Below are 27,670 nucleotides of genomic sequence, written 5' to 3' on the forward strand. Positions count from 1 at the left end.
CAGCTTTCACCGATTCTGAGTGAAAGCTGTGTGAATACACTTATAAATGGAATAACCCTTCTTCATCCCAGGCAAAGTATGAATGTTTTCATCTCAACTTTCACCCAATTGTATTCTGAGTGAACGTTGTGTGAATACGTGTATAAATGGACTCCTATGCTGTATTCCTATTTCCTGATATACTTCCTATTTGCTCCAGTGTGTCATGGCTGCTGCAGACAAGGCTGTATAAGGTCTGCAGTAGACTCGTGTGTTGGCATAGTACTGTAGAAGTTGGGAGGCATGGCTCAGGCCGTGATCGGAGCTCCCTCAGCCTACAGTCCCCTCCCTATTGCTGCTGCGTTTTATCAGCAGCCCGTACTGCGCATGAGGCGCTGCGACCACACTGTGCATGTCCGAGTGACGCATTGCAGGTACCGAGCGACCAATCAGCACCCAGCTCTTTCCCTCTCACAGCCGTCTCGCCTATTCCGCGTCCACGGAAAATAGTCCCCGTCGCCGTCCGCCCAACCGCCGAGAGCCGCCCGGCGTCCGAGCCCCGTAGGGTTCCCGACTTTCCGCTAGCCGTTTCCCGTTTTTTCCGACTCCGGGTACGAGAGAGAGGGGCGGCGGCGTGGTTCTCTCGCTCGGCAGAGCCGCGCCATCGATTTCTCTCCTGGTGGGTGGAGCCAGCGCGGCGGCGGAAGGATCCGGGGCGGAGGGAGGTGTTTATGAGGAGCGGTTGGCGGCGGTTGGGAAAGTAGTCCGAGTCGAGCCTTCGAGGGGTGAGGTTGTGACTGCTGAGCCTGCTGGAGCTGCGCGATACCGTCATCCATTCGACATGGTGAGTGACGCCCGCCCGGCACACACACACAGACCGAATGGGGATGTCTGCTGTCCTGGGGCCGCCCTGTCACCTGCGGAGGACTCTCTGCGCACCCACCTCATAACCTATCGGGTCTGAGACCCCCCGAGGGCGCCTGTCATCGGGGGATGTGCCGGGATCTGGCCGCAGGCACACCTTACCATCAACGTGTGCAGGGAGACCCGCCATAGGCGATCTGGTCGGCTAGGCAACCATACGCCGTACAATCTCACCTAGATCGGCTGCATGGTACAGATGGCCGGCTTGTTTAGGTGTGGCGTCCCATTGTATAGGGGATTGTGTAATGTGTGGTCCCTTTGAAGGCGGATGTGTACGATCTGATTGTACGATCTCCCCATCAGTGACATTGTATTAGATATTTGTCACTTTTGTTTTAAGCTGGTTGTATGCAATCTAATTGTACAACTTCGTGTGTGAATACATTTGTAAATGGAGTAACCCTTCGATTCTCACATGGTGACCCATTTAATTGCGGAGGAGCCAGGAGGCCCATTGTATGACAGATTGTACAATCGGGTTGTATAGAGCCTGCTTTAGGGTGAGCCTACCTGATACAATCAGATTGTACGAAGGTTTTTTTTTTTTTTTTGTTCTGTCATGCAATGGGCCTGCCTCTGTTTGAATTAAATGGGTTTCTATACTTCTGATGGAAAGCTAAATCTGTACAATCAGATTGTGGTAGGTGTGCTCACCCTATTGCTGGCCATATACGGTCCGATCCAGTCTCGTTTAGATGTATCAGAACTGTAGCAACCCATTTAGTTCCTATGGAAGCAGGGAGGCTGATTGCATGACAGACCTAATTGTGCAATGTATGATCACCTAAAAGCTGGCTCTATACAATCTGATTGTACGATCTGTCATGCAGTGGGCCTCCCTCCTTCGTTATGAATTAAATGGGTTGCTGTAGTTGTTGAATCCAAAACAGGATCAGATTGTCTTCGGGGCGATCACCCTGAAGCTGGCTGTATGCAATCTGATTGTACGATATTTTAGATCTGTCATGCTAGCGGCCTCCTCTATCAAAATCTGATTGTAATGTGTCCAGCTATAGGCACTTCCCTAGTGCAACTCAGTTGTCTGTCATGGTCCCATTCATTCTATGTGGCAGCTGTCATAGGGCTCTGCTGATTGGATGCATCTTTGTTCCACTGAGCTTTGCTGGTTGGGTACATTGTTGCAATGCAGGGTGGTGGTTGGATATATTCACACTGGTGGCTGGGTACATTGTTGGGTGGATATATTCACGCTGGTGGTTGGGTACATTGTTGCAGGGTGTTACCTGGATATATTCACACTGGTGGCTGGGTACATTGTTGGGTGGATATATTCACGCTGGTGGTTGGGTACATTGTTGCACTGCAGGGTGGTGGCCGGATACATTGTTGCATTGCAGGGTGGTGATCCCTGGATATAGTCCCACACTGGTGGCTGGATACATTGTTGTGTGGTTGGATACATTGTTGTAGGGTGGTGATACCTGGACATATTCACACTGGTGGCTGGGTACATTGTTGCACTGCAGGGTGGTGGTTAGATACATTGTTGCATTGCAGGGTGGCGATCCCTGGATATAGTCCCACACTGGTGTCTGGATACATTGTTGCATTGCAGGGTGGTGGTTGGATATATTCACACTTGTGGCTGGATACATTGTATGAGGGGTGACAGGTGGATACATTGTATCAGAACAAGACTTGACAGATGTATGACTGGGAACGGTCATCTGTAGACCTCATATGGCCGGACAGTGGTGTGATTAGGCTGTAGATGAATGGTATGGGTTGCTGGTATTGAGGTTTCTAGGGAGCGGGGACCATTGTGGGACAGCTGTCCACCACAGGGACAGATGGGGGATGACAGGTCGGCTTGGGAAGGGATCTTTGACCTAGAAGTCTGTACTTGTGATTGGCTAAAGTGGCATGGCTATGGGGAATACTCGGTCTGTACAAGCAATTGTTATGTAGAATAGGACGGTACGGTCAGGATTGACTAGCATAGGTGACAGCTAGTACTTGGTACACTCGCCGGTCCTGATACATTCAGTAGGGGTTGCCCCTGCTGGTTTTAGGCACTAGTGGAGGTCTACTATTGGTTTTGCTGGTTTGGTGACTAGTGAGGAGTTTACCGTTGGCTTTGCTGGGTTTGGGGACAAGCGGTGGTAGAGGGGTTGCTATTGTTTGTGGATTAGTATTGTATTGCCGTTTGGAGGGGGGGTTCTTTGGCTCTGCTATATTTGGGGACTCTTGGGAGTTTGTCCTAGCACAGCTAATGGCAGAGTACTAGTAGGGCTTGCCATTTGCTGGGTTTGTGGACTAGGCAGTGCTAGTAAATCAATGAATGCTGTCATTCATTCAGCATTGCTAGGTGTAGCCCGTAGAACAGGGCAGGAAGGTGTCTAGTTACCAGGGTTTGTTGAGGTTGAATAAAGCCAGGGCTTGCCGCATGCAGATCTCCTCCCACGCCCTGCAGGTGACTGACAGGCTCTTTGTAGCCTGAAGAGGCTCTGGAGTGGCTGTTACATAATCTGAAATAACCCGTCTAAAAAAACTGGGTCGTGTCATCAGTGATGCTCTAGGGTAGTGTATTGGGGACTGTAGCGCAGCCCTGAGTTGTCACTTTGGTGGGGTTTTCATCAGATTATGGTTACTTATGTGCGTGTGCTCCAGAGCACAATGTTCTTGTGTATGTGAATGCTGATTGCTCATGTGTTATAACATTGGGGTTTCTTAAGAAATGGAAGACTGCAGCAAGCCTTTTCTTTTGTTTAGGTAAATGGCAAAGAACGGGTTGTATGATGGCCTGCTTTGAATTTAAAATAACTATGGCAGGATTGGTATGCTGTCCTGGCCAAAGTTCAGCAGGGAAGTTCAACAAGCCCGAGAGGGAGTTGGCCAGAAGGCTTGTCAGAGGCAGGCATCTCCTCCCTAGATCAGGGTGGGTCCAGCCGCATTGTGCTGCAGTTTCCGGCAGGAAGGGTTTCAGTCCTGCCCATTTAGTCTTGGGTGTTGTAGCTACCCCCTGGGACCGCTCTAGGTCGGAGTCAAATGCTTTCTTTCCTGATTCCTTTTTACTCTGCAAGGCCAACTTGAATCCATATAAGAACAGGTTTTGTGCACTTGCTGTTTTTAAGTATATTTACAATGCACATTTTTTTTTCTTTTTATCGGGTGACTACAGTTGGAAGGATGCATGTTGGCAGTCATACCAGTTTAGGGACACGGGTGTGTAAGATCATAGAAGCCTGGCATGCAGTCTAAAGTTACTGGATGCTGTAACTTTATTGAATCTTGACAGCGAAAAATGCACATCATGGTCTCCTGTAATGTGAGCAGATGGTACTATCTATACCCAAGGCCTTGTAGACCTCAAACATGAAACAACTCCTTTGAGAGGTGGCATGGTCAGTTCATTTTATATCCGGAGTTTGTTTTGGGGGGTTTTTCACCTCCCTTTCAGTCTACTAATGTAAGTTTAGGACTTTTGGAAGCTGAATAAAAAGGCTGGTTTGTGAGGTGTTATGTTTACAGAACCTGTACTGATGTTATGGGTTACATTGCTGGCTTCACGGAACAACCATACAGAGCTGATTTTTCTGACCTTTGACCATCTCTGGCTTTGAGACCGTGACCTAGAAAGATGCAAACTTGTATTGCCAAGTAATCTGTGACCACCTCTGTTCCTTTGTTCAGCATGTCTTTACTGTAACCTGTGTAATAAATCATACATTGGGGGGGGGGGGGGGGAACTCAGGCACTAGACTTGTTTGGGTGCATCCAAGCAGTATGTTCAGCCAAAATGCTCCCCTCCTGAATGCACAAGCAATAGGTTTTCTCTGCCTCTAAACTCTGTGAACTCCTGTGTGTACATGAAGACATAGGTTAACATGGAGGGGCGTTGAGGCAGAAACTCAAATGCTTGTTAAACAGACATAGTTGAGCTCAAGTGTGTGTGTGTGTGTGTGTGTGTGTGTGTGTGTGTTCCAATTAAAAAGGAATTGCAAACAGGCAGAATTTAATACAGAATAGACCATACTATGTCTCGTTAAAATATTGCCTTTGATCACTGTACATGGAGCTGTGCTTAATGTACAGTTTCAGAATCTGCTCAGTTTACAGAACTCCTGCACATGTGACTGTCTCATCTCAAGCCAGCCAATGAAAATGTCTGAAGATTGAAACCCAGAAGAATATGGCTCGAGATGTCCGTGGCTGGCAAGGAGCTCCTGGACACCACATCACTGGAGTAGGAGTGTAGTTCCACTTTAATGTGTGGAGTAGTTGGAAGCATGTTTGATACCTGAAACAGCTGATGGGGTTTCTGGAGAGCCGGAGTGGTCAGCTCTAATAGCTGCCAACAGTTAATGTTAACATACAAAATACTGTTCCTTTAGGCTGGATCCTGTGGTGTTACTTTGCACATTAACGTGCTTTGTTACTTGAATGCCCACCTGTTGGGCCGCTATAAAAATGAATCCTTCCAGGAAGGCATAAGCAGACAAGTAACCTTTTGGGAGCCTCTCCAGTTGGTTTGGCTTGTAACTAGACTTCAGCTCTGGGAAACCAATAAGGATGATATTCTCAATTTGTTCTGTATAGTTTATTTTTACTACAGGTAGTATGTATTGAGCTCTTGACTCCACTTGTTTCTCAGCTAGCGCCCTGATCAAATGGGTAACATTGTATATGTACCTACCTCCAAGATTACTAATTTACCGCACACTAGACTCATTTGACATTGTAAGATCGTACAAAGATTATCTGCTGAGTTGACTGCTCTGTTTACTGCAGTTTGGGCAGACTTCATAGCATGCCATTTGCAGACTGTGCCCCCTCCCCCATGAGCCAACAGCCCTGATGCAAGCACTGGATTGGGTGGAGTTGGTAAAATATTGTCTTGATGGAAAGTTTTAAAACCTCCCTATCTAACCTCCATATGGTGCTGAGCCTCTGACTGGAGGAACTTCATTGCAATGAATGAAGGGGTGGGCCATGGACAGTCAGGGTGAGGGAGGAGGGCTAGATGATGCTGATGTCATCCAGCCTAGAATTGTGGGTTCTGCCTTGCTACAGCTTCTAACTCATAGTGAGCAGCTTGGTGTGCAGACTGCCTATTTCAGTACAGGTTGGGGAGCCTGTACAACTGAGTGAGGGTAAAGCTCGAGTTTAGGTTTAAGAAAATATATCTATATATATCACACACCTGAAGCCAGCTGCCACTGACGGCAAAAGAATGGTCCCAGGATAACTGGATGCCATTGACAACCTATCCCTGGGACTTCATAGACTAGGTGTGACGAGTAATGCACTATAATGGTCCATAGCATCCAGTTGCTTGCCTCTGTCTTCAGTCTAGAATGTTGCTTGGAATCTAGTCCCTGTAGGGCACACCTTGCACATGGTTTTTGGACTGGTATCACTTGTGTAGTACAAACAATGGCTAGGACTTTCAAATGCATTGCTGGACTGCAAAGTCTTGTATGGCAGTATACGCTGCACTAGAAGCACCCAAATACACCCTTCTGGTTGACTACACTCCCACAGTAATACAAAAGCTTTAATATTAAAATACATTGTGCTTCCTTAACGCTCTCTCCATAAATTTAGGCCAAAATGTATACTGCTACATTTATTTGGTAAAAGTAACCCAAATTGGTGTATATTTAGTCTGTAGGAAAGTTGGTTTACAAAATATGGAATATAGATTTGCAAATTAATCTTGTTGGCTGATCTAATTAAATGCCTGAAAGTGCCAGGATAGTACAAATACACCCCAAAACACCCCTTTACTTCAAAAACTTACTATGCCTCTAAATACCTTACCTTGGACTATTTCTTTTTTTTTTTTTTTTTTTTATATATAAAGTGACAACTGCCCTACTAAATTCAAAGATTTAACAAAGTGCTGCACTGACTGGTGACAGTATGTAAGAATTAAATTTCTTTTTACTTTATAATTTTCTTTACATACTGTGACCAGGGTAGTAGTTTAACCTAGTAACTACTATGGCAATCAGGTGGTTTTTTTTTTTTTTTTTTTTCTGCTTATAAGTGATAACTGTTACGGGCAAACATTTGTTTGGAATTAATCCATAGGTTTTGTTTGGCCACTAGCTAATCACATGGCGCAAATGGACTGTAATTGGCCATGTCTCTGCCATGTGACTACAGCAGTACACAATGTGGCTATGAATGGGAGGCCCTTTATTGTGCTTGTGTCCCATGTGGTCACATGATACAAGTGGCGGCCCAGTACACTAATCTGTTGCTTGGACACAGTGGGTGACAGATTTGTGCATGGTGCAACCCATGGGGTGTGCAAGGTGCATTCTTGGGAGGATGTCATGTGACATCCACGCAGAATAAGCTCCCACCTGGCTGTCAGGCTGGGCAGGAAATAGTTGAGGTAATCTATAAATAGCTGTCAGTTGCTTGTGCTCTTAACTGTTAAGCCATCAAACGTGCAGCACCATGGCAACTGAAGATCAGCCAAGATGGCAGCTTCATTGGCTGGAAAAGAACAGGAAGTTTAGTTTCACAATGTTGTAACTGTATACTGCATTACAGGCATAGGCTGTGAGATATTGTAGCAGCTTGAGACCATGGCTACCATGTTAACTCTTGTCAAGTCTGTTCTCTCTATTGGCACAATACACTGCTTGGTGCTGGTGTTCAGACACTTCTGCATTTACTGTACATTCCAATACTGTACATACAGGGGGGTGAGTAGACTTTGCCTCGGTGTCTAGCTTTTCTTCTCTCATTAGGCAGAGGAGTGAACACTGCTTTAGTTCTGTAAGTGTAAAGCCAAAACGTTAATTTGGCAAAAGTAGAGCGGCATAGACCAGTCAGTTTGTGGTGTTGCAGATACAACAGGAAGTGATGTGTTCTGGTGCCCACCATGGTAGAGGCATTGCTTAATGTTTGAGTCTCCAGACATCCGTGAGCAGCACAATAGTGATGCCACAATTCGGGGGGGGACTAGTCTGTTTTGGCAGTGGTCCTTGATTCTCGTCACTGTAGGTACTTGCTACAAGAAGACACTGCTTTGTTTTCAGGCCTTTCAGGTGAAGACTTTTTGGGTACTCGTAGTTGAAAAACTTCTAGATGTTCCCCAGAACAAACTTTTTTTTTTTTTTGCCTACTTTATCTGGTACCTGGATCCCACCTGGCATAAATTACATATTGATTAAGGCAGAATTGCTTTATAATCTAGATTCTCCCCCATGCCTAGTAACCATAGTAAACCAGATGCAGTTTGTAGTCCATGTCTGTATAGAGTGCTGTAGTTGGGAGTTCCAGGATTTAGGCTCCATGCACACTGGCTTAAAATGCTAATGTTCTGTCCATGCATGCTGGGTAGTCTAGAGGTGTTTTTTTTTTTTTTTTTCTTTTTTTTTTTTTTTTTTTTAAGCTCTGCATTTAGAGGCACAAAAAACACGTGTCTTGCATTTTTGAGGTGGCAGGAAAAAAAGCTAGGCCAAGAACACTTAAAATTGGCTCTCTTTTTTACCCTGCCAAGAGCATTGGTGGTTTTTAAGCCAATGTGCATGGAGCCAAACAAATTTAAAAAAAAAAAATCATAACTACAAATTTTGTTTGCATTTTGCACAATTGGTGGGCTACAGCAACAGCTTTTCATGCAGCCGTTGAATTTGAGTGATCAGGCATGTTGGGAAATTTTGAGACATCTCTAATCAATGATGTGAGAGGTAATCAAAGAAATGAGCATGAGCTGTGACCTGGAAAGATTCCTGGCCATTCTTTTCTGTGGCAACATGATGTGAAATTGGTTGAAATTAAATGGTGGCACCATTGAATTAGGCTGTAGGCTCCATGAGCAGAGCCCTCCTATCCCTTCTGTCTTGTAATTGTACTGTGCTACTTTATATTGTAACGTGCTATATAAATCTACAGAACGCACATTTTTCAAGATGTTTGGAATTTTACCCATGTATGGCCTACATTAGTGTGCACCGGAAACCAGCTCTGCATTTTAACTGGCTCAATGGAAGTTGTGCCACACAGGATACAGCAGAAACGGACACACTCCATGTCTCATGGAGTATGTCTAAGGCAGTGGGTCATGTGGGAGGATGGGAATCTGCAGACAAGTCTGGTAGCTGCTTTAATGACCATTCAAAGGCTGTGGAGGGGGTAGAAAATCAAAGCAGTATAATAATCGCCAGGAACCCGATACAAAAGCAGATGGGGCTGACATTGGGGAGGCTGGTATTCAAAACTGGTCACATTTTAGTTTGCTGTAATCCCAAAATATTAGACATTTTTTTTTCCATAATTTTGAACCTGTTTAGAGATGGCTAGCCAGAGGCCACCATGTAGCAAAGCTAGCTTCACTTGGCACAGTTTAGAAAGGTCTGTCCAGGTGTTCTACAGTCCCACTTGGAGTTTTATTACTGTAGCAATTGAGTAAAACCAACTCCTTGTGGCAAAGTCATGATTTCTACCTTACTACTGCCACAAATGTATGCAAAGATGAAACGTGCTACACTGAACAGCTACAGGTTCTACCTTCCGTTTGTAGATGGAATGCTTTTGCAGTGGGTAGTGCCTCCCCTTCACTTTACTTTTAAAGGATTATCCAGTCACACTGCTGGAATGGACAAAATATCCTAAACTGGGTCATGTCAGCCACTCCTTCCCTCCCCTGAGTAACTTGTGTAATGGGATTGCCAGTTTGGAATGGACTGATGTAGGCCTGTGTTCTGAATAGTCGGATTCTGTACAGTATTGTTAGATTTTGGTTGAAAGTCTCAGCAGACAAGCAAGAAATGTCCTGAACTCTCCTTAGCTGCAACTTTCAGATTGACAGTCTCTGCAGGTTCTTGGTGCCAGTCTTTTTATAGTGAGTCGTTTTAAAACCTTTACCAAAACGGCCTATGCAGGTAAGGGGTGGCTGCAGTTGCTTTCATCTACAAAGTTGATTAATGCCTTTGCTTAGACATGGGCAATTTACATTCCTCCCAGAGATGGCATCCTATCCTCCCTTGTTGCCAAAACACTCCCAGCTGGTTCAAACCCCTGTTTGTGCTCTCCCTTGTTGCAGTATCTGACCTCATGGATGCTGTGATGGAGAGGGTGGACCACATGCAATTCTGATTTCTCTTGTCATAATGGGACCTCCTGTCCTGCTTTACTAGCACATGTGGGAGTTTTTCAACTAGGCCTTGGGAGGCACATAAATGGAGTATACCTGTAGTAAGGACCTCCTTTTTAGAGATGTTTTATCTACAGGCACTCCTTATGTGCATAGACAGTTTTTAGTGAAGGTGAACTAAGCTTTTAAAACTTAAATTTTTTTTTTTAAAAATCCCATGTAATATGGGAATTTACACTCAAGGCTTTTACTGATACAGGTATAAAAATGTAATATCCAAAATATCTGAGGCTGATAGGTGCCACCATCTTGGATGTGATATTGGCACTATAGTGTTCCCCTTTGTGCCTCTTCTCATGCCTGCAAAAGTGGGGTGGTAGGGATGCTGGGCACAGCAGACTGCATACAGACACTCAAAGATGGTTGTGTTAGGTAATTGGCTTGCCCTGTGTGGGGTTTTTTTTTTTTTTTTTGTAAGGCATACTTCATTTCAAATTATGAAACTGGAAAACAATGCAAGTAAGCAAAATGTTACCTGCATTTAGTTGGTGACAGGGTTTCTTGGCTTTCAGTTTAAAAGGTTATTAAACCTAGGCCTTGTGTGCTAATACTTGCCACAAACCCCTTGTCTTGCTAGTTTTTTGGACTTTACCCCCACATCTTTATTGTACAGCTAGGCCAACAGGTACTACTGTCTGGAGTGGATAAAGCTAAAACTAGGAGCAAGAATGAATATAAAAAAGTAAGCATGGTGACAGACCCAACTGGGACAAAGGTATTTGGTTGAGCTGAAGATAATCTTGTCAATGCTGTCTGACACGTTTAACTGAGCAGCATGCCTAAAAGCCTTGTCAGAAGGCATATAGGGGGTTATTTACTAAAACCAGAGGGTGCAGAATCTGGTGCAGCTCTACATAGAAATCAGTCTACTTCCAGGTTTTATTGCTAAAGCTTAATTGAACAAGCTGAAGTTAGAAACTGTCTACCATGCACAGCTGCACCAGTTCTAGTAAATCTGCCATAGTGTCTATTCTATGGTAGTGAAGGCAATGGTTATCACAGCACAACTAAACTAGGATGTGAATGCAAGCATCTACAGTCCTTGTAGAGAGGGGTAGACATTGTCTAGACTCCTTATGTAGTGCTGCTGTAAGGAGAAATCAATGCACAGAACTGAGTGGCCTTACATATGCTGCACATGTGACCACTAGGACACCAGCCATTTGAGGGATTGAAAGTTTGGTTGAGTAGACATGGCAAATTGGTAGGTTGCCAGTTATCACCAGAGACATGCCTTGAATGTAGCCTACACCATGCCAGAGCCGGTATGCAGTGTGACTGCTGCAGACATTCGTGTAATTTGATTTTAATGGATTATAACATTTTATTGAACATTTCCAACTAGGGCTTTTGGGAGAGCAGTTACATAGAACTATTGGCAAAACTTGGCGTAAGGGAAGGTTATAACATGTTGGGTTTTTGTCCTATCTGTGCCCCTCTTGGGGCAATTTCTCCACTTCTCTCAGACAAAAGTGAGGAAATCCCTGCTCGTCACCAGACCTAGTGTCCTCATTAAAAGATTTCCCCTCTATTACTGTTTTGGGGACAACCCCAAACTTGTGATTTATTTCTTGCTTTAATTTTTGATAACTGGTCAATTCACCCAGTTTGACCCCTTTACGAAGACTGACTGGAATAACCCCTCTTCTCTTAAATTGTACTTTAAATTCTGCACTGAGGACAAGTGGCATGAAATAAGCGCTTTCCATTGTTTTATTCATGAGTAGATCTCTCCCTAGTAGTGAGGTGGCAGTTAACGGATACCGGATCTTGACGCAAGGTTTTTGGGCAGGTGACATGGCAAAGGTCTTTTGAGTAACTTTAGCCAACGTGCAGCTCTTCTCTGGGGCAGGACTTCTACTTTAAAGCGTGAATACCTGACAGGTTCTACCACAGTTAATGGATTATTTCCTGCAGATGACCACTGAATAGTGTATAAAATCTATATAAAGTGATTAATGCATGGCAATGGGCTTTCTTTAGGGCTTGGTTCACATCTGTGTGGGTGGTGCCACTTTGGGACCTGCACAAATACCAGCTGCCGCAACCACCCACACAGATGTGCCACCCACGGAATCCTAACTGCACGCAACCCACACTGGAAATCACAGCTGTACTGGGAAACTTTCTTTCCATGTGGGGAAAAAAAGTGCAGTGACATCTCTGTATGTCTTGAGGCACATCAGCCCATTCAAATGAATGGGCTCATGTCTGCACAAATTGCAGCACACGTGTGTGAACCTAGACTTAAGGATAAGTTAATTTTTTTTTTTTTTTTTTTTTTTTTTTTTCTGGCAAATGTGCACTTACTGAGGAAGCATGTAAAGCATTACACCAGTGATCAGCAGATTGCTAGTGCAATGCAGGACTCCTGCAGACCTGTCAGTGTATCAGTTTGCTCATACCTCCATATGGGCAGGCAGATGCACACTGACAGGAAGAATCAGCTATCGCTGCGTTCAGCAGCACCTTTGTAGTTCAAACTACAAACAGCCAAAAAGGCTGTCAGAACATGTAGTTTTCCCATTCAAAAAATACTATGAGTGATGTGGGCAGAGCCCCTACCAGTTTTGGGGGCTGGTCCTTTTATAACCCTGTATATGGTAGTCATGTTGCTGGCCTCCACAAAGTAGCTTGCTGTCATTGTTGCAGACCTGAATCAAGCACAGCTGCAAAGGGGTGTCTTTATACTTCATGAGCTGAAGCTAAGACAATGGCACGTTAAAGGAGAGCTCTGCAAATTGTAGCCTCTTCTCTGCTTTTAAATGCAAATCTGGTTCAAAAATCAAAGGTTCCAGGCAAAGCTTTCACTTGCTCCACCAGCAGCACCTTCCCTCCTTTTTTGATGTGGTGTAGCCTCCATAAGTTTGTGTGTGGTGTGTTTTTTTTTTTTTTTTTTTTTTTGTGGCAGTGGATTATTTTACTAAAGACAAATATATTCTGCTGTGGGGGTCAGGGGCTGGGGGTGGTGCAGCTCCTGGAAACTTTTGCCTTGCATTGTTAAAATGCAGGTTTAACATGGAATAGAGCTCTTAAGTTGCTTAACTTTATTAGGCATAATCTATAGCTTTGAGGAAAGAACCGTAAGGGCAGATTGACATGTCTAAATCTACTGCATCTCTGAAGGGCATTCAGTGTATATTGCTTTTCAGAGGCAATTGACAGGCAGTGTGGTGCCCCCTCACCACCTGTTAACTCCATTTTTGCCAAAACCCCACAGCAGTCATGTGCCTTGTATCAGGGGTGTTTGTGTTTCACCATTCACTTGAATGGGTCACGTTTAGCAGGCTTTCTGCCTACCAATGGTGCAAAGCATTGTAAACGCCCCTATCCACTGCCCTTTATAGGTGGAGGGGGGAGCACTAAAACAGTTCAACTGCATTTTGTTGCCTCAAACCACACATCTAATTGAGGCCTAAGTGCCATATTACTGAACAGGAAGCAGAACCTTTGTATTAAATTATGGGTGCCTCATGTTCAGTGCTTTGTAGTGTTCACTCATTAAATCATGTGGTTACAACCTAGAATTAGAAATTCATTAGGATCTTCAAAAGTGTTTGTTGCACAGAGCAACAAGTCTCTTGTTGCCCGGTTAGTGGGTTAAAGAACTGCAACATGCTTGTGGCCTTCTGTAGGCAGGTGTAGTTGTGACATCCATGTAATTGGTTGGATCTAGCAGTGCTTTGGGGGGGGGGGGGGGTAATTTTGGGATTTTTATCTATGAGTAACAACTGATGCTTCTCAAACTACATCCAGGACTTGTTTTTGATGACTTTCACTGTAAGGCCTTAGTCACACCATATGTACTGAAAACTGACAGAAACATTGTTTATAATGTGTGCTTCAATGGGCTTTATACATGTTGCAGAAAGAAATCTGCACGTTACTAGTCTAGTGGTGTGATTAGGGCGGATAGAGAACAATGGAGTTGTGCCCTTGCAGAACATGTGCAGAAAAACTGACATCTGCAGCATGGTGTGAAGAATGAGCCCTAAAGGGGGGGTGGGAAGTAAGTAGACTTGTCTGTTGGCTTGGGGTTTCCCGCCATGGCATTGTGGGCCATTTCATGGTGACATAAGCCTGCCTTTAACTCTAAATTCTTGCACTTTATTGAATAAGGTATCATACAGAAGCATGTTTTCCTTTTTTTTTTTTTTTTTTTTTTTTAGTCTTGGGATTTACATTAAGAACATTCATATTTGATGGATTTCTGTTATTTCTCAGAAACTGTTGAAACAATTAATGGTAACATGACCATGCCACCGTAAGGGAAAAGTTTGAAAAACTGCCTTTTTAGTTTGGCTTTGCTAAAATGTAGGTGTAGCAGTAGAACCACCATCAGGTTTTTGATCTGTTTCCCTGTTGGGGAGGTTAATTTGCAATTGAGTTGTCACAGGAGCAGGAATTAAGGGTGGGGGAGGGGAGTGGTGGTATCGCCAACTTGTAAATTTTCTGGTTTGCCCTTTATTTAAAGCAAAGTATTAAACTAAAGATGAATATGCCACTAGCTGGTGGAGGAGATACTTCTTACCATGGATGCACATAACTTGAGCCTCAGGGCCCCTACCCCTAATGCTGGGTACACACTATCAGTTTTTGATTGGGGGAGGGGCTGGAATTGAGAGCTTGGGAGGAGCTTGCTGTACTATCTGTTAGTACAGTGATCTCGTTGCTGAGCTATTGTCTTCTGCCAGAACTCACCAGTCAGCACCCACAGCCATTGGCACACATGTGCCAAATGTCAGCCGCTTTCTGTTGAACCAGCCGATCGTTACCCCTTAATGCACAAGTTTGGTTTTTAAAGTGGTTCTAAAAACAAGGTTTTACCTGAACACATTTCTTGCATGAAGGTAAAACCTCAGCATCTCCAACCTCCATAATCCCTAAACACTTGGCCTTTGTTCTCTCAATCCAGTGCTTGGCTGCTGTAGGAGCCTTTGCTGCGTTCTGTCAGCGATTTGGTGTGGCAGGTGTCACCATATTGTCTATGGCAGGGGTGGCTAACCTGTGGCTCTCCAGCTGTTGTGGAACTACATTTCCCATGAGGCATTGCAAAGATGGGACGTTACTGACTTGCAGAGGCATGATGGAACTTGTAGTCCTGCAGCAGCTGGAGAGCCGCAGGTTAGCCACCCCTGGTCCATGGACACAGCCTGGCTCTGGAGTATGCCTGCATGGGTGTTCCTCAGCATGGGGCTTGCTGAAAGGGTGCTTAAGAGCACCAATGGGGGACCAAAAGACTTTTGATTTAAAGAAAAAAAAATAAACTTTAATGTATTGTAGATTACCTTGACCTTCTTTGGGTTTGGTGTCTGCATTAGTTGTTTAAGATTTTATTCCTTTAGATAGACTGGGGTCACCAATCACTGAATATAGAGAGCATCAATGTCTCACCTGGAGTTAAGCTTTAGCTGGTCACTTGTGTTAGCATAGAAGGTTGTGTTCAATGGATTTTACATATGCTAGTGTAACCAAAGAGCTTTTTCTTGGCTTTGGATATAGTGGAGGTAGATTAGGTTTTTCTTGCAGTCTGTGCCCCCCTTTCCTGTTGCGGAGATTCAGTCTCTAGTTGTCATGTTCATTTTCAAAAGTGAAAGTAAACCCCAAATCTTGTTGTCCCCAGAAAAAGAGTATTGCGAATGGGGAAATTGGTTTGGTAACCTTTGGGACCCCAAGAAATTCCCTCAATTTGTGGGACTTTCCTCACTTCCTGGTTTGTCTATGGGACAGGAAGTGAAAGTAAATATCCCTAATGGGACGTGTGTATAAATCGGGGATTATAACGCTCCCTTACTCCAAAATAACATTTTGCCCATAGTTCTACTTTAAACAGTTACAGCAGTATTTTTTTTTTTTTTTCATACAACTTCAAAATTTCAGCTGCCTGCAAGTCTTTAGAAGTTGGTTACTATTGTGGTTATGTTGGTTTTCATTAAATGGCTGGTGTCGTCATAACTGCTGTTCACATGTTGCCCCATGGCAACTGCAGATCAGAGGCAAAGATGGCAGCTACCTTTCCTATAAAGGATGGTACTGATTTGAGCTGAAGTGCTTCTAAAGGCAATTTTGAATAAACCATATCCTTGCAATATTTTACAGTGGCCTTTCCTCTCCTGAGGTCCCTTGCTGGTGATCTTGGCTCCTTCGTCTGCCCTATAGCAAGCCACTTGTTATGGTGGCAGATATGTAGGCTGGACTGTTCAAAGACGGTGTGGCTCAGCCCCATTATTCTTCTGCTCACATGATGTGACTGACAGCAGCAGTTGTGATTGAAGGCTGCTTGACATTTCCTTATTACCTTGTGTATGACCAGCATTGGGCTTTGTGTGGTGGTTCAGATTACAGGCTTTATGGTTTCTTGGTATTTTTAGATGTGAATGCAGAGAAAATTGAAGGTTTCTTTTTAGATGGCATCTGTACAGAGGTCAGCATGGTCTTGACCATGAATAAGGATAATCTGCTCATTACATTACATGCCTCAGTGACTGCTGATCAGCAGCTGCATCGCTCACAAAGGTAGTGTTGCATGTCTGCTGCCAGTTGGTCCATAATATTTAGCATTTGATGTCTTCAGTTTTATGACCAGCTTGCTTCAATAGTTAATCAGTTGTCTTTGAATTTAAATGGCTTCCTTAAAGTGGAACTACACTGAGCAGCGCAAATTTAATTCATTTTAATATTCAAAGCAAACTACCCTATCCATCCGTGTTTTCATGCTTTATTTTGCTGAGATCACTTTGGTAAAGTCCCTCTCATTTGTCTGTGGCCATCTTGAGTAAGGGCAGACAATGCTAGTAGCATTTACTTTCTGGAATCCATCTGCCCTTCTCTCAGACATAGGGGGACATGCTTGGCTGAGAGAATCCCCTTCTGAAGACTTCTGGGATGTATGACATTTGCCTAGGCATGAAAACCAGGCAGTAACTGGGGGGGGGGGGGGGGAGGGACTTTAAAACAAGTGGTGGTATCTCTAGTTACCAATGCTAGCAGCATAAGGATTAAAAATGGTGTTTGAGACTGAAGATCCACTTTAACATCTGGGCATTTTTTATTGCGTTAAGATGGGGCTATCTATTTGCATCTTCCTTTGGTGGCAGTGAAGTACATAGCTGGTGTGTTGGAACTTTTTATAACAGGTGTACTATAACCATAGCTGGTTGTATGAGGATCATTCGGGAATCTAGCGTTTTTATATCAGCAGTCACTTTACTATGAGTCTGAATAGTTGCCATTTTCACTTTGTGTTTAATGCCAAATGTAGAGGTCTGCAGGAAGTCCTGTCTGTATCAGTACAGTGTCACTTCATTGAAAATATACAGCATGTCTAAGCCTTTAAGATGTAGAGTAGCTCTATGCCTTTTAAAATTGGATCCTTCTGGATATCAGGCAAACACTTTCATTATGCTTGTGAAGTCTGTGCTTGGCCAGCACTGTCTGTTTTGATGGGAAACTGGAAATGTGGGGACCCTATTGAACTAAATGTGATGGGACAGTCATTGCCTGTTAAAGGCAGGCTGACTTATAACTACAAGCTGTGAAAGTCCGAGGTCTAAGTGTTTGACTTTACTATATACTGCTTAGTCAGAGGGAAAACACTTCTAACACTTTTGCTTTTTGTTTTCAGGCCGATCAACTGACAGAGGAGCAGATTGCAGGTATGTTTCTAAACTCTGCATGTAATACGCACCTGAGTCTTACAGCTGTTTGTGGCCAGCTATCTGTATACCTCCAGGGTGGGATACATACTGTGGGCTAGGTCATCTTAGGTGAGGAATTGGGAGCAAGTACTTACTGGAAAGGGCACTTGGGAACATGACATGTAATGAGACGGTTAGAATATGTTGTAATTCTGAGTGAAGGTCTGCTTTAAGGCTTGCTCATATCAACTGCATTGTGTGCTATATAGTACATTGCTGGTGAGAGCATCACTTGTCACAAAATACACTTCATTGTGTTTACCAAACATACTGCAATGAAGTACTGCATATACCCCCATTTTATTAAGAGCCTTTTCACACCATTTTAACAGCTTAAAATTACATTCCTGGCATGCCTGACTGCTAAGTGTCATATTTGCGTATGCTTTCAACCAAACTGTCAAGCCAGCACAGTGCTGGTGTCATAACTGATCACATGTGCAGCACCATGGAAGTTGCAGATCAAACCAGAGGTTACGATGGTAGCTTCCTTGGTAGGGTTTAGTTCCACTTTAATGCATCTTCATTGGTGAAGCTTGTCTCAATAGGATTTTCTGACTAGCTTTTCCCTGGGATCTAAACATTTTTCTGATTTACACAAGACACTCCAGTTAAGTTGCCCACTTTGGTATAGTGTTTTTAGTACTGCTTCACGGCATAGGGGTCTATTTAAATCTCTAGAATGTAGTCTTTCCATTGTGGTGGTGCCTGTCTGTGTCTCATGCTTTGCCCTAAACCAGGGAAATCAGTCTTGGGACTGCAGCACCAACAGCCATCCCCCCTCATGGTGCACCGCAGTAGTTCATTGAACCTTGCTGTGCATATCGGTTTGCCTGTACTGGATGTCTGAGCAAGCAGATATGCTGATGTGTCGGGGGGGGAGACCTGCATAGCACAGTGATCTTATGGATGGATGTAAACTTATCCGTTAAACTAAAATCCCTCCATATTTACCCCTGCTGTAAAGTTTGTTTTTTGCTTTTATTGCATTGGGACAAGTTAAAGTACAGATTTTTGGGAATGGCAGCATAACGGCAGTGCATAGGTACAGCCAGCATCTACATGGATCCTTGTCTTCAACCCAAATAGACTAAAACCTACAATTCCTGTTCAGCTGGCATCAGAGGCATTTTGACAGTTGAAGTCCTGATTCTGGGCTTAATCCTGAATATTGTGACATGCCATACATTTCCTGGGCTTCAAATCTAAGGGGGTCCCCACTGGATTCTAAGACTAATATGGGTACTTGCAGTCACTAGAAGAAGCTTGCACTGTGGCTTTATGGCCTGAAGTGGAACAAAGTAATTGGCACTGTGGCATTATTCCTTGAAGGGGAATTAAAATTTCAGGTCAGCTGAAATAGTATGTGTGCAACAATTTTAGGGAATTTATTGTAAAGTGCATCTTAATCACTGTAATGTCCCATCTGCCTTGTCACTGTAGCTGGTCCTTTGGTTTCTTCATCTGCTGCCAGGTCCCAGTTTCTTCAGCTGTCTTGTTTGGCTGGGCCAAGGTGACCCAACTCCCAGACATGCACAGAAATTCATCCCAACATCTGTAGGCTTGCTGGGATTATACAGAGCTGTGCTTCTGAAACTGTTTGGGTGCAATTCATAAATGGCAGGCAGTATTTATGGCAGAAGGCGAATGGTATCCTTCAGCATAAATGTCTCCAACAGTTTATTTAATGCTGCTTTTAAACAGCTTTGGCCAGGTGAGGTTCCCTTATTGGCTGTATGTGTAACTGCTGCTTTACTGTAGTCTTAATACTCTTGTGTAGTTGTCTGGTTATATACATTTTTAAACGAGTGTTCTGTTTCCAGAATTCAAAGAAGCCTTCTCACTATTTGATAAGGATGGTGATGGCACTATTACAACAAAGGAGCTGGGCACAGTGATGAGGTCGCTTGGGCAGAACCCAACAGAAGCAGAGCTGCAGGACATGATCAATGAAGTAGATGCAGATGGTAAGTGCTGTACTTGCGCAAAACCTCTTGGACAAGCCCAAATTGCCTGCTTTTATCAATGAATAAACTGTAAGGGTCTAACTAAAATCTAAAGTGGTATCCAGCCCTTTGCCTGCCTTATCTGGCCCTTGAGGCATTCTTCCTGCCAAAGACCTTAATGGTGGGGGTACTATTCCTTCCACTGATAGGGCACAATTTCTCCCCCTAATGCCAAAGATTGGGCATTTACTTCCACTGGGCACGTTCCAGCCCCCAAAGGGACCATAAAATGTCGTGTGTGTTTTTTTATTTTTTTTTTTTAAGAAAGCTTGGAGACCCCTGATCTAGAGGATGTCAATCCAGTTTGAGTGGCTTCTGCTGAAAATTGGAGTCAATGACTCCAATTGTACTCCTGTATTTTGGTGCACGTTTGAATGAAGGCTTACAGGTCTTGTTTCTCTACAGGTAATGGAACAATTGATTTTCCTGAATTCTTGACTATGATGGCAAGGAAAATGAAGGACACAGACAGTGAAGAGGAAATCAGAGAAGCATTCCGTGTTTTTGACAAGGTAATGCGCCTTTTTTTTTTTTTTTTTTTTTTTTTTTTTATGCCACCGGAGCTAGAAAATTTCTGTTAGCATTCCAGACAGTGTTGGGTTGTTGTAGCCTCAAACTGCCACTTCTAGACAGCTTGGTTTCCACCCCCCCCAAATTCATTGCATTGAAAATGGATGTAATGTGATTCAATATATGAATTCTCAAAGGGCTACACTTCATGAATTCATGAAGATCAGGCTTTTCAGGTAAAGTGGTGGGTTGGGACAGTGGCATTGATAGTTTAAGAAAATGCTGCTCCAAGCATTGGACTTTCCAGCCCAGGGTCCCACTACAGCTGAGCTTACCTTCACTCTTTGAAGGATGAATGGCTGCACACCAGTTCTAGCTCAGCAGTCCGTTCTGTTTTGGGCTGGTTCAAATCTGTTTAAATATGTGCTGTGGCATGCACACGACTTAATCTTCATGAGCACTTGTGGTTGCCTTTTGTGTAGATTTCAGGGCCATTGAACCAAACCAAAAGTTGCTGTGTGTGGGTTTTTTTTTTTGTCTGTTTTATCAGACACCTGCATTCATAATGTCTGCATATAAGCCTTTCCAGTTTGATTTTACACAGGCTCACACTTAGGGAATTGTGGCAGTCAATTAGTGGCTAGGCTATGTCAACATTGAGTGCCATGGACTTGGCCTTAATATTATATAGAAATGGTATGTACACAAGTTGCACACTTGTGGTACTGATGAAGTATAACATACAGCTGGTCAGATTACTCAACACATTAATTGTACAGGTCTGTTAAACTGGGAATCGACAATGTATGGACTAAGACTGGCCATACATTATACAATTATCTTCCAATTTTCTGCCCAATTTCCTTTAGATTTACCTTCAACTGTGTAGTGCAAGGGCCTGCCTAATTGGATGCAACTGAAAGTTTAGGTTTGTCCTCCTATTATATGGTTTTTGGTAAATCTAAACCAAAAATCTGATAATTGTACAATGTATGGCCAGCCTAAGACTTCCATCAGTTAAAATGCGATTTTTCAGTTTCCTCTTTAAAGAGGAACTGGATTATGGCCAGGGGCAGGTGCTGCCTGTAAGCTCCCTACAGATCTCTTCCTTGGTACTGACTTGCTATACATTTTTAGGCAGCCATCCTGTTAGATAGGGCTCAGCTTGCTCATGCCAGACTCTCTATAGGAATGGTGAGCAGCACAGCAATGACATCACCAAAGCTGACTAGTATTCAGAGGCTTTAATGCCTGAAACTTGCACCATATAATTTTACATTTCTAAAATGCTTTAGTCTCCAGGCTTTTGTTTGCAAAAATAAGGACATGAGAAACACTGTCCCTCATAACTGCATACTTCTCCCTGCAGAATTCACTAGTTTATCTAGGGTTTTAATTTGAGCTAATTACAGCATAGACCCTGTGCCAGTCAGAAAAACGCTACCAGTGGAGACACTGCAGAGCTTCATCCCCATGTGGCTTATCTGCAGCTCTGTATGCTTGGTTTGGGTCAATATAAGTAAAAGGGTTGTTATTCAAACACTTTCTGAAGAGATGCAGTGGGTCTATTATGGGAGATTTGTTTCCTCCCAATGACAATTCTTCAGCCATGCGTTTGGTCTGGACACATGACATACAAACTGTTTTCTGTTCTAGGATGGTAATGGCTACATTAGTGCTGCTGAGCTCCGTCATGTTATGACAAATCTCGGTGAGAAGTTAACGGATGAAGAGGTTGATGAAATGATCAGGGAAGCAGATATTGATGGAGATGGTCAAGTAAATTACGAAGGTAGGTTGCTTGTGATCAGTCACTGTACATTGAACCTGTGTAGGCTTTGCCTACATATGTATTGGGAAGTTAAGTCTCATTCACACAGACTACCACTGGCAAATATGCAATTCTTGCTGTCAGTGATACTATTCTTATGCACACTTTATGAGCACAGTGACCTGCTTTGCTGCGGTTTGTAACCATGTATCGGGGCCTCTCACAATCCCTGGACAGTCTGTCTAGGGTGGCATTTGTGGTTCCATCTCTCAGTCTGGGTTGCATCTCGACAACAGCACTCTAAGGCTGTACAGATGTGGCTAAACTGTCACCTAAAATAAGGTTTGTACTTGCCTGCTGTGTGCACTTAGAGCAGCCCCAAACGTCTTCTGGGGTCCCATGCTGGTGCTCTCTGGTACTCTTCCTCTTGTGCCCCATAGCAAGCTGCTTGCTATGGGCAGATGTGTGGGCTCATTCCTGTCAAACACAATCCAATACAGTAGAGAATTGAGCCATGCGATGCATATGGACACGGCCTAGTTCTGCTGTATCCAGCACTGGATTTGGTTGGCTCCTGTCACTCTGCCCCATTAAACCAGGAAGAGGGCAGTGCTGCTTCTACCCTTTTGGTTTAAAAAGTCTTGTTTTTAATAAAGTGCTGTACCTGTCTGCAAATGGCTAGGGAAGTGTGCTTCCTTTAAACCACTTTAACTGCACCTCCAGCTAATTGTAGAAGTCATCTTGAGTTACTTTTTTATGCATGGGACTTAGGCTGACTATACTAAATCCAGCCAGTAACCATTGGTTACTAATGCAGGATAAAACATACTAGTTGGGGTAGAACATAGTTACAAAACACACTGGAGCAAATCCTTAAAGTTCACTTTGTCAAAATAGTTCTGATCTCCCTCCAGCAGTGACTGGCTATGCAGTTCACTCTCTGCTTCTCACAGTAGGAACTAGGCAGCTTTTGATCTCTAATGTAGCAGGCCATACTTGGCTACTGAGGGTGCAAAACTATTTAGTGCTTCTGCTTTGAGTTTGATTATTCCACAATGCCTGCAGCTATGAAGGTTATTGGGGGCTTTTTTTGTGCTCCAATCGGTAACATTCCACCTTTAGTGGGGTGCCTTCTGCTGGCCAAAGGTGTTCCTGTTGCACCTTCATTCAGAGTGGATTGTTCATCTCTGTGGGGAGGGAAGTTTTTTTTAACTAGGTTTAGATGCAATAGCAAACTACACAAGTCTCTTCAGGCAGTTACTTTTTGGGGTGAAAATGTTAGGGTTGAGACAAACCACTGACGTGTGATTACAATTTACTGCCACATCTATAGGTCTAATGGTCTGAAACCTCTTGCAATAAAGAGCCTAAATGAATGCACCCCATCAAAACAGCAGCAATTTTATGCTTGCCTTGGGTTAATGACCACTTTATTGTAAATGATACATTTCATTAGTTGGTGAGAAGCTTGAACTTGCTGCTATAACAATGAGGATTTGCTGCACATTGCCTGCAGCTAAGATTGGTGAGGCCTTGCTTGCATTTCTATAGTAACTAAAGTTTACTTTCAAACACATGCTTTACACTTAGACTGGCATTAATTTACAGTAACAGCCCAAAAGGTTGCATACATAAGGTAGCTCTGGCTGACCTTCCTAGAAAACGTGCTTCTCAGACTGTCAAGGCTGCAATCAAATGTGTGGAGGTCGCTCTATTAACTTTACACTGTATAAAGTGGGCTCTGCACATTCTGAGCTTGTACAGCTCAATTGGAGGAAAAGGCAACACTTAGAGATGCCTGTATGGCTATAAAACTAGAATACCCAAACAAAGATTTATATCCAGCCTAAATGTGTGCAGTAAGATTTCAGATCCCTAACAAGGCTGCCAAATGTCTGTTAGATCAGGTGTTATCACTATAGGCAGTTGTGCCTCTAATATAACCAGGGGTGATGCCTGGAGTGTTTTTTAAAAACCTGAAATGCTGCCTTTGTAATCTGCTGTAGGGTCCTTTATTTGCTAGTCAAGGGTCTTTGAATAGTTGCCGAGTTGCCTAACTTCTGTTTGTTTCTCTTGCAGAGTTTGTACAAATGATGACGGCAAAGTGAAGACTGTACAGAATGTGTTAAATTTCTTGTACAAAGATGTTTATTTGCCTTTCTTTGTTTGTAACTTATCTGTAAAATGTTCCCCCTTACTGTCAGATTGCATGTATAGTAATTTTAGAATTCCAGACATGTTTCCCATACTGTCACTGTCTTTTTCTTTACATCCTTCTTTTTGGTTTCCATGAGAAGTTGATAAAGTAACAAATGCTGCATGTGGCTTACTCTGGATTTTTCTCAAAGCCCTTTGTGCACATGGAAGAGCTGGATGAATTGGGTCACACAATGGATTATCTGGGCTCTACAGATTTTTATTTTCCTCCCTATTCTCCCAAAGTTGGATTTCTTCAAGTAACTTGTCTGCTTGTTGGAATGTGGAGTAAACAACTCTAAACTACAGATAGTTAAACAATATTGAACTTATGTTGCACTAATGCAAAGCTGGTATATCCAGGTTCATGTCTTGTATCTTTTTTTTTTTTTTTTTTTTCTTTTTGCCTTCCCTCCCATTTTCTTTGCTCCAGACCTGCGTATGGAACATCATCACTATGCTTTTACTTTTCTCCCCCCCCCCCCCCCTTTTTTCTATTTCTCTCCACTGTTGAAGGGTCTGCATGTGATTTGTAAACTCCTTCACCAGTTAAAGGTTTACTTTTGGTTTAGCCACTTTTCAGAAAACCTGCTTATGGCACAATTTGCCTCAAATCCATTCCAAGTTGTATATTTGTTTTACAATAAAAATGGAAAAAAAAAAAACTGCTGTCTATCTTGTTACTAGTAAGAATGTTTTGGAGCTTGGGACAGGATCCTTCATTGGCTGGCTCATATCAGACTAAATTAGTTGCATGAGCTAACAGATGGGTTTTTTTTTTTTTTTTTTTCTTTCTTGGCTTTATGATCTTGACAGTCTCAGACTACATCATGGTTCATGGCAGTTGTGATCTTAATGGCAGTGTCTTTATTCTGCACTGGAAACATCAGAGTGCTGGTTTACACTGCAGGATTTGCAGTTTCCCAGATCACATTTGGATTCCATTCATGCGAACCACCATGGCTATCAATGTAAGTTTAATGACCCCCCCCCCCCCAAAAAAAACTGCAATTGGCTGAATTGGATCACCAACGCAATATGATTCCAGTGTGCTAAAGACCTGAAACTTTTTGTGTGACTTGAGCCCATTCATTTTGCATGACTCAAATTGAACCAAAGAATCCCATTTGATTTGAACAGGAATGCAGTGCAAGTCTGCAAAATGTGTGAACTAGCACTGAAACTGGCTATTGTGGGCTGTGAGTGAGAACTACTGTATTAGAGGATCTCCATATGGAGTATAATCTTGCCCATAAAAATTTACACCATGAAATCTGATGGTGACTGCAAAGTCTTTATCATGCTGCCAATAAACTTAATTTTCTCTAACTTTTTTTTTTTTTTTTTTTTTTTTTTTTGAGGGGCTGTTAACTGCCTTGCCATTTCTAGATTTACAAGATGCACTCAATCCTCCCCAGTATTAGTTAAAAAGTGATGGAAGGAGGAGATCTTTGTATAGTCTGCACCTGGTTTGCCCAAGTACTGAGTTGCACACTGATGTAACACAATGCATGTCACCCTTACAAGCCTAGTGATCTCTAGAATTAAGCATTGTAGGATGAAATTCATTAGTAAGGATAGAGGGCGAGTACACTGCTGAATAAACTTTGGTTACATGTGGCATCAGTAAGCAATACATGAGTCTTGCTCATTTTCAAACTTTTTTTTTTTTTTTTTTTTTAACCTAAAACTGGTTTTATATGGCTCTAAAATATTTTCAGAAGTTTGTTTTTTTGTTTTTTCAAAATAGAAGGGGGAATGCTGAAAACCTACACATTGGTAAGCCTTGCCGCAATTTTGTGTCTTTACTATATTTAACAGTATTGAGATTTCTATTCTGGTAGTCAGCCTTGGACTATGAATCGCATAAATCTGTGCCAGGATGGAGCCCAAGTATCTGCTTGCCACCTGGCCATATAGTACATTAAGGACTAATTTACACTAGCTTCAAATTTTGGCATTGGGCACTAACCCCCCCTCCCCCCCTTTCCCAATCAAAGCCCCTGTCGCTAAAGTACTGTTTGCTTCACTTCAAAATTTATAGCCCATGTTGCTTTGTTCAAAGCCTCCATAGACGTCTGACAGCTTTCTTACAGCGCCTGCAGCTTTTGAGAGGCTTTGTTTTTGGAGGTATTGCAGGTATGAGATCCCAGAATGCACTGGGAGACAAAGTGAACCAGAGATGTCAGCAGTCACACATTACACAGATGAGCTGGGTTTGGACTGGAGCAGAGCAACTAGCACAGTACATAAGGTGAAACTCAAAAAATTAGAATATCGTGCAAAAGTTAATTTATTTCAGTATTGCAACTTAAAAGGTGAAACTAATATATGAGAGACTCGTTACATGCAAAGCAAGATAGTTCAAGCTGTGATTTGTCATCATTGTGATTATGGCTTACAGCTCATGAGAACCCCAAATCCACAATCTCAGAAAACTAGAATATTACATGCAAGCAATAAAACAAGGATTGTACATAGAACAATATCAGAACTCTGAAAAGTATAAGCATGCATATGTACTTGGTTTGGGCCCCTTTTGCAGCAATTACTGCCTCAATGCGGCGTGGCATGGAAGCTATCAGCCTGTGGCACTGCTGAGGTGTTATGGAAGACCAGGATGCTTCAATAGCGGCCTTCAGCTCTTCTGCATTGTTCGGTCTCATGCCTTTCATCTTTCTCTTTGCAATGCCCCATAGATTCTCTATGGGATTTCAGGTCAGGCATGTTTGCTGGCCAATCAAGCACAGTAATCCCACGGTCACTGAACCAGGTTTTGGTGCTTCTGGCAGTGTGGGCAGGTGCCAAGTTCTGTTGGAAAATGAAGTCAGCTTTCCCATAAAGCTAATCTGAAAAAGGCACGAAGAGCTCCAAAAATCTGGTAGACGGCTGTGTTGACCCTGGACTTAATGAAGCACAGTGGACCAACACCAGCAGATGACATGGCTCCCCAAATCAACAGACTGGAAACTTCACACTGGACTTCAAGCATCTTGCAGTGTGTGCCTCTCCATTCTTCCTCCATACTCGGGGTCCTTGGTTTCCAAATGAGATGCAGAAGTTGCTCTCCTCAGAAAAGAGGACTTTGGACCACTGAGCAACAGGCCAGGTCTGTTTTTCTTTAGCCCAGGTAAGATGCTTCTGATGTTCAGGAGCGGCCTGACGAATATGACATTTGAAGCCCATGTCCAGGATAAGTGTGTGTGTGTGTGTGTGTGTGTGTGTGTGTGTGTGTGTGTGTGTGTGTGGTGGCTCTTGATGCACTCACTCCAGCCTCAGTTCACTCCTTGTGAAAGTCCCCAACACTTTTGAATGGCCTTTTCCTGACAATCCTCTCCAGGCTGCGGTCATCCCTGCTGCTTGTGCTTTTTTTTTTTTTTTCTTCCTCCACACTTTTCCCTTCCACAACTTTCTATTAATGTGCTTTGATACAGCACTTTAGGAACAT

The 27,670-nt window shown here is 43.2% G+C and overlaps 1 protein-coding gene across 2 annotated transcripts; it reads left to right on the top strand.

Annotated features, from left to right (window-relative positions):
* The first annotated feature begins 1,075 nt into the window (after nt 1-1,075).
* Nucleotides 1,076-25,858, top strand: CALM2 (calmodulin 2). 2 transcript variants are annotated; one of them, XM_089653903.1, is made up of 6 exons: nt 1,076-1,093; nt 17,667-17,697; nt 19,563-19,706; nt 20,151-20,257; nt 21,912-22,047; nt 24,106-25,858. In XM_089653903.1, the coding sequence occupies exons 1-6, from the start codon at nt 1,091-1,093 to the stop codon at nt 24,132-24,134; spliced, it is 450 nt and encodes a 149-aa protein (XP_089510029.1). In that variant the 5' UTR covers nt 1,076-1,090; the 3' UTR covers nt 24,135-25,858. The 2 variants fall into 2 exon arrangements, with proteins under 2 accessions (XP_089510029.1, XP_089510030.1); XM_089653904.1 differs by lacking the exon at nt 1,076-1,093 and having other exon boundaries at nt 17,681-17,697.
* The last annotated feature ends 1,812 nt before the right edge of the window (nt 25,859-27,670 follow it).

Source organism: Staurois parvus, unplaced genomic scaffold (assembly GCF_062004578.1).
Source record: "Staurois parvus isolate SC_StPar_1 unplaced genomic scaffold, SC_StPar_1.0 ptg000727l, whole genome shotgun sequence".
Lineage (NCBI taxonomy): Eukaryota > Metazoa > Chordata > Amphibia > Anura > Ranidae > Staurois > Staurois parvus.